Raw genomic sequence first — 10,453 nt, forward strand, 5'->3', positions numbered from 1 at the left:
GCACTCTTTTGTCAATTGTGTTTACTCAATTTACTCGACATCTAAAGATTTTATCTGGATACTCTTCTTATCTAGATATTTCTTGAAAACTTATCATGATATTCATTTCTTTATCTTTATTATTATCTTTTTTTATCTCATCATTTGCATTTTTTGTTTTTATTATATAGTAAGAGGTTTTGCATTTCGTTTTGGATGTTTTTCAATACATGAACAAATAAGTTTTGATCATTTGTAAAATAATGAGTAACGATAACTAATATATTAAAATTAAAAATATAAATATATTATGATGACATATAACTCGATGATCAGTTATTAGTTGTTCACTTTAAGCTTAAAATCTTAAGAGCTATTATCAAAATGATTTCAAAATCATATGTTTAAGTCTCATCATTTTCGATCTTGAAATATTGGCCAACAGAGAACTAATTTAAAATACTTTCATACTATTAATTGTAATTACTTATACTGATAAATCAGCTCTGACTAATAATTGATTATATAATTAATTATATAATATAATTTTACTAGTACAACATGGGCTTAAAAGACAATATTTAACAAATAAATCAAACTTAAAAAATAATGAAATGATATTCTTTGTGAGGTAATATACCAATGAAGGACTAAATTAATTCCTTAAGCACATATTAATTAATTAAAAAATTTGAATTTTTTGATATATAATTAATTTTCAAAAATAAAATGTATCTCAATAATTTTTTGAACACTTTGAAAATTGATAATTTAAAAAATACCAAAATTTCAAAGATTGAATTAAAGAAAAATAATATATTTCCTAAATTCTCCAAAAATATTAGAAGATTTAGGTATAATTATTATTGCTTCAAAGTAATTATCGAAGGAAATAAACCTATAAATATATCTATTTATTAGTCAGAGATTACATAAGCGTAATATAGCATCTAATTCGACGACAAACATTGATAGTTATCATCATGGACTATGTATGTATATATTATCGAAGAGACTGGCTTTATACATTGGACTTTTAATATTACTGGGGCGATTAAGTATAATTTGAATACTTCAATATTGGGAAATTTCAGCTAGGAATAAGATATTTTTGTGGCTAATTAATACTTCTTCTAGCTACAGCTTATGAAAACTTTATACTATATCTTTTATACTGAATCTTTTTAACCTTTTACAGATCGTATAGGGGATTCCCCCTGAATGGTATACCTCTAATGATCTATACTTTGATTTGGAGTTCAAATATCAAAAAATCTGAAAGTGACTTCATGAACGCATGGACATAAAGAAGATAAGCTAAAACATTAGTTCTACTGATAAGTTATTACTATTAAACACATGCATTATGTAGTTTTCGGAGTCATATTATAAAGAATCAAAATATTTTACCAGTTACCTTAAAAGTTAAGACAGCAGAGGTAGATATTGCTTTCACTTTAGTTGCGTTACCTAGCTATTAAATTTAAACCATATTGTGTATGATTATATTAGCTAGGTCGATGTTATAAATTAATGATTAAAAGAAATTTCTTGAAAATTCGACTGATAATTAGTGTTCACTGGGCTGATTGTGAAATGTTCACCAATGGGTATTGGCCCTTCACCAATGGGTATTGGCCCTTGGGTAGTATCTCGAGCTTTACTTTTCAACCTTTAACTATTAAATTAATACTACATTGTTGATCACGGAAACTTTAGCGCAGAGGTGCACACTGCATATAACCAACTTTAACGATTTTCCTGTGGTTTTTATTATGTAGTGCTATGTACTTTGTACACCAATCAAATATGAAGTTTAAACTTTATTCCCATAAACTTTCAAGAGGTTCTTGAATCTTGAGGTATCCGAAATGTCAAAAGCAAGAGGCCCATTAATTACTTGCATATAAGTCATAACTCCTAATTATTACATATAGATTCTAGAGTTTTTAAAAAGTTGCACATCCCTAGAAAAAAGGTTGTAATATTTCCTGTGAATCATGAATCTGATCAGTGATTACTGATAAATTATAACTATTTGTAAGCCTTTGTTAATATGGATAATCAGAAGCCAAAAGCCGTGATTAACACTAGTTTCTTTTTCTGAAGGTTCTTCAAAATTGCTAATTAATCCTCGATCGATTTGATAGTATACAAGAGATTCAACCGTTGAGTTACAAGAATCTTAAGATCCCAATCTTATCGTTTATCCCAAAGAATTCACCCAGTGTTGGACACAATAGTGTCATATACCACGTTTGTAACACATACTGACAGAGTGATAATAAAGCTGTTAGGTTATAAGTTTATAAGGATGAAATCAAATGCGAGAGAACTATGAAAACCATAGGAGCATTTCTCAGAATCTCAGAATACAGCTCTCAATTGCGTGATCTTATTAAGTATTTCCTTTCAGCGCATACTATCCAGTATAGGGGTACAGGCTCTCAGATACATCCCACTACAGGAGCTCACGTAAGTTAGAAGATTAGATTATGTTTGAACTTTGAAATTCGAGAATTAAGTTTCACAACTTAAAATTACAAAAAACGTTTTATTGTAATAATTATACCTAATCTGGATATACACTCGAATTTCTCACAAATTAACACTAGATGAAACTTGAAAGTATATGTAAATTTTAAAAGAATCTTGATGGATTTTTGCGCTTAATATGAGCCGTTTAATAAAGCTTATTATATATGCGTTTTAAAACCTTAAACCTTGATCAAGGTGTCAAATATTTAGTTCATAAGTCATAACTTATAGTACGAGTCAATTCATGAACCGTAATATGCACTTGAAAATGCAGCCTTGGAAATAATTTGCATAAGATATGAATTCAAAAATGAGGTTTAAATTTCTTTGTAAGCTTCAACTTCAACAGTTTTTGAAGAAGAAGGTGTAATATTTACCGTATAGCACAGCTAGAGATAAGCGTTTGTACAGTATTACAAAAGCGTTAGGCTTCAATTCGTAGAGTACTATATTATAAGTTATAAGTGATAACTTATGAGGATTGCGACATCTGATCAAACGGATTTTATTGCGGATACTTAAATGTTTTACATACATGCAGTACGATTTGACATGAAAGGAACCACTCGTTCCTTGCGAACTGCAAGTTTAGTTTAATACTACAGAAGTCGACCTTTGATCTATGAATCATGATTCATGATGAAGCAATTAGTTCTAGCAGTAAATAAGTATGCTTTCCGCTGCCACAGGCGCTATAACCTGAATCGGGAACCTGGGGGCTGTGGATTCGAATAAGATGAGAGTTGTGGAGGTTCTTTATAGCGTCCAGTTTCCTCACTTAAGTAAACTATAATGTTTGCACCTCACCTCATGATACTTTAACACCCTTCAGTAACATCTTGATCAACATCCCTCTCGAAGTAAGAGCTATGACCACCAAACGAGAGGAAATCGTGTAACTTAGGTGAAAAGTTTTTCGAGATTGTACCTCAAGAAAGAGTCAAGAATCAAGATTCAACAATCATTTTCTGGAACCCCGATTAACGTTTTTTATGCGTTTGAGATCTGCGTTCCAAAAACGCAATTTAGAATTTTTCCTGCTTCATATGCAACGGAAAAAATATTGCACAAGTCATTTCACAAGTTAGCGTAAGTAATTTGATAGCACGATTTGATCTTTTTGTTGCACTACGAGCTAAATATTGGGACCCAAATGATCCAGAATGTACGTAGTCTTAAACGATAACTTTGAAGTATTGATTGAATATGTGGTTATATACAGGTATGTTTGAAGTTGGTATTTGTGTAGTAATAAAGGCTCTTGTATCTATATTTCACGTTTCAACTTGTACCACTGGTACCTCGATTTAACTGATCCAATTGTTGTAATTCCACTATTTCAAAAACCGCGTGTATCTGAAATCTATTCAAATCTATGAGATTTTGTGAAATTCACTCCTATCAGCTATAGAAGATCAGCAAATTGTTACAACAGCTCAGATGAATTTGAAAAAAAAAACGTCGATCCGAATTGTTAGCGGAAGTAGTCTTTCAATTTCTTTTGTTATACAGAACTTTACCTTCATTTGGTGAACTCCAAGGTTTCAAAATGAATAGATAACTTCAGTCCACATAATTTATCAATAATCACTCTAGAAAAATTCAAGATAAATTGAATCTTCAGGCTTATTGATGCATTGATTGTAAATCTTTAATATGTTTGATTTTAAGCTATCATGCTCATAGAAGTAAGGCCCTTTCCCTGAAGGATTTAACATATGGTAGTTCTAGTTTTAAATTATGAATTGAAGGTGTCATAAAGAATCAAACATTTGATCCCAAAAATCTATAAAGCTGCACCGTTTTCCATCATTTATTCAAATTAAAATCTGATAAATCAACAGTAAAGCTATTACTATTCACAACAAGTTAACACATATACAAAAATGGTCTCAGTCTCATCAGTTTTACAAACCGTCGTTGCAGTCGTCGCTGTTAATGCTGCATACATCCCTCAAGCTCCATCAGCTCCATCAGCTCCATCAGCTCCATCAGCTCCATCAGTTCCATCATTAGCTCCACCAGCTCCTTCAGCTCCATCTCCATTTCCAAAATTGAACGTCACATCACCATTCAATAAAGATGTCAATGAATCAACTTTTGAAAAAAGAACTTTCAACTTCAGTGGATCACCATTCTTTTACAAAAGAGAAGCCAACATCAACGCTACTGTTGAAGTTTCAAAAAGAGGTTTAAACTTCTCAAACATCTTTGACTTCACCAAAAGATCTGTTAATGAAAGCACAGTTGAAATCACTAAAAGAAATGTCAATGAAACCGCTGCTTACAAACCTTTAGATGGTCCATCTTTCCCACAAGTTAATGCTTCAAAACCATTCAACTTCACTGGCCCAGCTCCATCACCAGCACCAGCTCCAGAACCACATTACAAAAGAGATTTAGGTAAAATTAAATCTTTCTTATCAAAATTACATCCAGCTCCAACCCAAGCTAGCTCAGCTCCAGCCGTCCCAACTGGTGCTCCAACTTTCAATAGCACAACCTTCTAAGCTTTTTAAAGTTTATTGAGTTGTTTTTTTCTATCAATTGTTTGTTATTACTTTATACACTATAAATTTTTTATAAATTATGTTTGTTTGTTTGGTTGGTTGTTCTTTTCTGGAAAAATATATATATTATAAAAATTTCAAAAAAAGGTTGGTTTTATAATTATTTACTTCTCGTGGACTTGAATCTATAGGTTCCAATATTCACTATTTTCTTCTTCAATTTTGGTCTAGTATATATTAAGTATCAATTCCAATAAATTATGTTCATATCCATTTAAAAAGTACACCATTTGTAGACTACTAAAGATTGAAATATATACATCATCATGTATCAATATTGAGACTAAAAAGAGCGGATAACTTTATATCACTACTAATAGTCATAGTTTTCACTAGTATAATGTACATGTTGAATAGTAACTATTGGAACTTGGAACTTGGAAGGTAGTTAAAGTTTCCACCGTCCACCGATATATGCAGGATAAAACTTTAATAAATAAGGCACACCGCATAATACATATGGCATACGTAGGTACATCCGACATCGTACATAGTACTATTGGTTGGGTAATTGTGTAATTGTAATTTACTGTGTCAAAGTCTCAAAGATTAAAACTTAATACCATAAGATATTAACTTAAGTTGAAGCTCAATAAAAATTGAGACACGTAGAACAGTGGAAGTACTTTTTAGTTATAGAGATCGTTATAAAGTGAAAGGCTTCTCATATAGAAGTAATTCTAGGTTTTATTGTAGTCATGAGCACAACTTACGTATATCTAGGCCCAAAACTAATTAGATTTAAGCTTCGAGTGTTAAATCAACCACATGGGTACTATATTATTGTCTGTAATATATAATCAAAATCACATTTTGCAGAAAATTATAAGGCAGACTATAAAGTAGCTGTACCACTAAATCAATATACTAGGGTCTAATTCTGATCCATATTTTGGAGACTAGATCTATTAACTAAAGAGGACTGTACTACAACGTTTTCATTATAAAGGTATATAAAAAAATACATAAAGTTTGATAGTATTGTTTAAATACATATATTTATATTGAAGAACTGCAGCAAATAATATGTTGATATATTGATCGATAATTTGTTTATATGAGCGTTGAAATCAATGTCGACATCATGACGCTACAAGCTTATAAATAATTAAGAATATCTATTATATTTAGCCACAATATTACGACATTTAATTATCAATCCAGCTGACGTATATAATTAGAAAAAAGCTATTCTAAAGTTGAAGTTAGTGCAAGATTCTAAAAGTTAGACACATAAATGACAATACCTCAATTGTATCCTGCGACTCTTAAAACAATAATAGCCTATGTAGCATGCACCCCTTATATTCACTCCACAAGTCACATAGGTGCCGTCTAGAGTACCTTTCAAAGTAAACCAGTAAACCCTTGAATTTGGAAATGTAAAGACATGGGATACAGGGGTTGCTGAGGCTATGAATCCATGATAAAGGACAATATCTAAGGTACCTCAACTGTAATAGAAGTACCCATCTATTGATACAACAGTTAGATGATTATTGAGCACATAACAGATCATGAATCATGGAACGTCTCATCTTCACTTGGTAGGAAAGAAGTAAATAAAGTACTTACCTTAAATTGCGTATCATCACTACAAGATTGCTCACCCGTGAAATTAGCAGACCGCGATTTGGCGACGTTGAACTTATAAACTTGATTACCTGAAAAGAATAGGTAATGAGAGTCAATATAGGGCTTCAAAGGGGAATAGATTATGGAGATATCAAATGTTAATACATAACACTAGTTATTTCACCTTCTGGGATGATTATGATACCAAGTTTAGCTACTCTGTGCTGGGGTTACAGTGAAAGATCTAATGATTATTAAGTATGAAGGCATTGTTATAGACTTTTGACATTACACGATAATTGTCAGATCAATGTTGAAGTTTATCTGAAACTAGAAATACTTTGCTATGCTGAAGCTGGTTGAGATTTAATTAATTGCTTCATTGTTCCTGTAAGAACCAATATTGTTATAGGCTATACATAGAAACCAAAGGGCCATTAATGTGAAACAACCATAACTTTGCCACTGAAAGATAGATTTCGTCATAATTAACAATATTCAAGTGGTTAATTGAAATATCATTATTGCAAGCATAGACTTTACTACAATTACTAAAATCAAGGCCTCATATAAACACATCAAATCATTATAAATATCAGCTTTATTTCCTAATTATTAAATATTTTTTTTGAATCAATTGTTTATATCATCAAATATAATTTGAACAATTATCAAACAAACATATCAAACTTTAACAATCATCATACAATGATCTTTTCACAAGCTATTTTACACTCAATCTTATTCACTGTTTTGGCTCAAGGTGCAATCATTCCAACTGATTTAAGTTCTGCTCCAACACCATCAAATTTAGGCTTTGATCTATTACAAGCACCATCAGATATTCCATCTGCTTCAAATGCCGGTTCATACCCATCAGCTGCTCTAGGTTCAGCTCCATCATCACAACCATCAGAAGCTGTTCCTTCAGATGCAGGACTATCACAACAAGCAAGCCCAACTGGTTTACAAAGAAGAGATGAATTACCATCTGAATCAACTCCACCATCATCAGATGCTGCAGCTCCATCAGAAGCAGCTTCATTAGCTCAACAACCATCAGAAGCTCCATCAGAAGCAGCTTCATTAGCTCAACAACCATCAGAAGCTCCATCAGAAGCTCCATCACAAGCAATTCCATCAGCAGCAATTCCATCAGAATCTGGTTCAGCTCCATCAGAAGCTCCATCAGAAGGAGTTCCATCAGAAGCAGGTCCAGCACCATCAGAAGCACCATCAGCAGCTCAATCAGAAGCAGTGGCACCATCTCAAGCTGCTTCAGCAGCAGCTCCACCCCCATCAGATGCGGTAGTTCCATTGAATGGAAGTTCAGCAGCAGCTCCACCACCATCAGATGCGGTAGTTCCGTTAGATGAAAGCTCAGCAGCAGCTCCATCAGAAGCTCCATCAGAAGCTCCATCAGCAGCTCCATCAGCAGCTCCATCAGAAGCAGTCTCAGCTCCATCAGAAGCAGTCTCAGCTCCATCACAAGCAGCTCCATCACCATCAGCAGCAATTACTTCAGAAGCAGGCTCAGGTACTCCACCACCATCAGAAGCCCCAGAAATATCAGGTCAAAGCGCAGCTATTGAACAAACACCAACATCATCTGCTTAGATTCACAGGTTGGAATGAAAGCTCAAAATATTTCCAAATTATTTTGTTTTAAATATGTTGATCATATATTTTAACTACATCAAAAAACTAAAAAAAGGGTTATTTTTAATTCGTTCTCTTATTAACAAAAATCAAAAGTTTTGTTATTATTTTCTTGTATAGTTTGAAATATCCGGGAATCATTTGCTTGGATATATATTTAATAAAATGTTATATTTAATGAAGTTTGCAATGTAAAATATTAAGTGCAGTTTATAATTTTAAAGAACAATTACACGTCATGCTTCAAACAATTTTTAATAACAAATTATAAGTATATATATTATATATGGTCTTAGCCGTTAAATGCACAACTTTTGACCTGGTTATGATTGCATATTCTTTGTAGACCTTAAACCTTGCTGATTCAAATAAACAAATTATTTAAACTTAAAATTATCCGGTAACAGGACCACAATTTAGCTTCACCTTTTAGTCAGTGTATAATTAATAGCGAGATTTAAATGATCCATAATTTATATTAAAATCAAAGAATAGATCTTGATTATATAGACCGGCTCAATACATTTATGAGTGTAATTAAAAAGTTACACCCAGATCAACAAATTTATAAGTTGAATGAAACATATAGTGTCAAATAATAAGTCTGTTCAATATTGAATTGATTATACATATATATACAGATAATTATACTTATACTATATATACATGTAAGTATAACCATAAATAATGTTGAGCGTTCAAATCGATCAATCAATTATAGCCAATTATATCATTCCAGCTTTTAACACATTCAATAGGTATGATTAGGTTAGTTTAAAGTTGAAGAGGGTGCAAAAACCTAAAATCTAGACATCAGTTAATGCCAATGCCTCTTAATTGTATTGTAATTTGTGGCTGCTAAAACGATCTAGCATATGCGCCTTTTATATCCACTTCGCAATCCACCAAAGAGAATTAATTAAGATCCGTTCGTTGCTTTTATCAGATCGATCTAGATCACCAAAGTTCTTTCCAAAGTTGACCCAAAATAGAGTGATGAACTGAACTTAGAAATGTAATAGAGGTCATGGGATATTGAAGTTTGAAATTGCGCTATGAAATCATGAAAATAGCAAAATGATAGTTTCAAGGCCATTCAGTGGGTATTATTTCGACATTTAGCCAGTTAGATGAGCAATAAACAGCCGTAAAATTGTGATTTTCGAACGTCTCATCTTCGCCTGGTAGGAAAGAAGTAAATAAAATGTACCTTAAATTGCGGCCGATTTTCACGACAATATTGCATAGATTACCCGTGAAATTGACAGACTGCGATTAAATTTTTTGGCGACGTTGAATAGAAAGCTTAGCCTATAGTCGGTGGTGATAGTGAAGTTTAATGGTGACCTAACCATGAAGAGGTCAACTGCTGATTTGAGAAACCAGAGCTTATACAATAATGATTATCATGAATAGTTTAGCTTTTTTTGAGCTGGAATTATAGTGAACGAAACTATAAAAAATATTATGCAGGAGGCTTTGCCATACATCTTTGACGTTGAAATTATTAGATCAATGTTGAACTAACTCTGAAACTAAACTACATCTATATCCACAATCTAAGATGGCTGAGATAAATTGATTGCTTCTTTGTACCTGCAATAACTAAAAAATTTGTTGTTATAGGCTATATATGCTAAAGGGCCATGGCCTATGAAAAAGCTCTGCCACTGGAAGATATAATTCGTCATAATGAACAATATTCAGGTGGTCTATTGAAATATCATTGATTTCACAATATATTTGAGGCTTATACAATAACCGTAATAATTCATTATAAATATCAGCTTGTTTCCTGATTTTTAGAGCTTTTCAGATCAGTTGTTTATACCAGCAGATATAACTTGAACACTTTTCAAAAATATATCAAAACTCAACAACTATTATACAATGATCTTTTCACAAGCTATTTTACACTCAATCTTATTCGCAATCTTGGCTCAAGGTGCAATCATTCCAAGCGGTCTAAGTTCTGCTCCAGCACCATCTGGATCAATTCCACCATTCTCAGGTCCAGTACCATCTGGATCAATTCCACCATTCTCAGGTCCAGCTCCATCAGGTCCAGCTCCATCCGGTCCAGCTCCATCAGGTTTACAAAGAAGAGATGAAGTTCCATCTGGTTCAATTCC

General features: G+C 32.5%; 2 protein-coding genes across 2 annotated transcripts; both read left to right on the forward strand.

Moving 5' to 3' along the window:
• Nucleotides 1-4,403: 4,403 nt before the first annotated feature.
• On the forward strand, nucleotides 4,404-5,027 carry BN7_5913 (uncharacterized protein; the record flags this gene model as incomplete). Its single annotated transcript, XM_011273530.1, has 1 exon — nucleotides 4,404-5,027. The coding sequence occupies one exon, from the start codon at nucleotides 4,404-4,406 to the stop codon at nucleotides 5,025-5,027; it is 624 nt and encodes a 207-aa protein (XP_011271832.1).
• Nucleotides 5,028-7,370: 2,343 nt separating this feature from the next.
• On the forward strand, nucleotides 7,371-8,279 carry BN7_5914 (uncharacterized protein; the record flags this gene model as incomplete). The annotated part of the gene is made up of 1 exon (XM_011273531.1): nucleotides 7,371-8,279. The coding sequence occupies one exon, from the start codon at nucleotides 7,371-7,373 to the stop codon at nucleotides 8,277-8,279; it is 909 nt and encodes a 302-aa protein (XP_011271833.1).
• Nucleotides 8,280-10,453: the final 2,174 nt, after the last annotated feature.

This window comes from Wickerhamomyces ciferrii, contig 00239, assembly GCF_000313485.1.
Source record: "Wickerhamomyces ciferrii WGS project CAIF00000000 data, strain NRRL Y-1031 F-60-10, contig 00239, whole genome shotgun sequence".
Lineage (NCBI taxonomy): Eukaryota > Fungi > Ascomycota > Saccharomycetes > Phaffomycetales > Wickerhamomycetaceae > Hansenula > Hansenula ciferrii.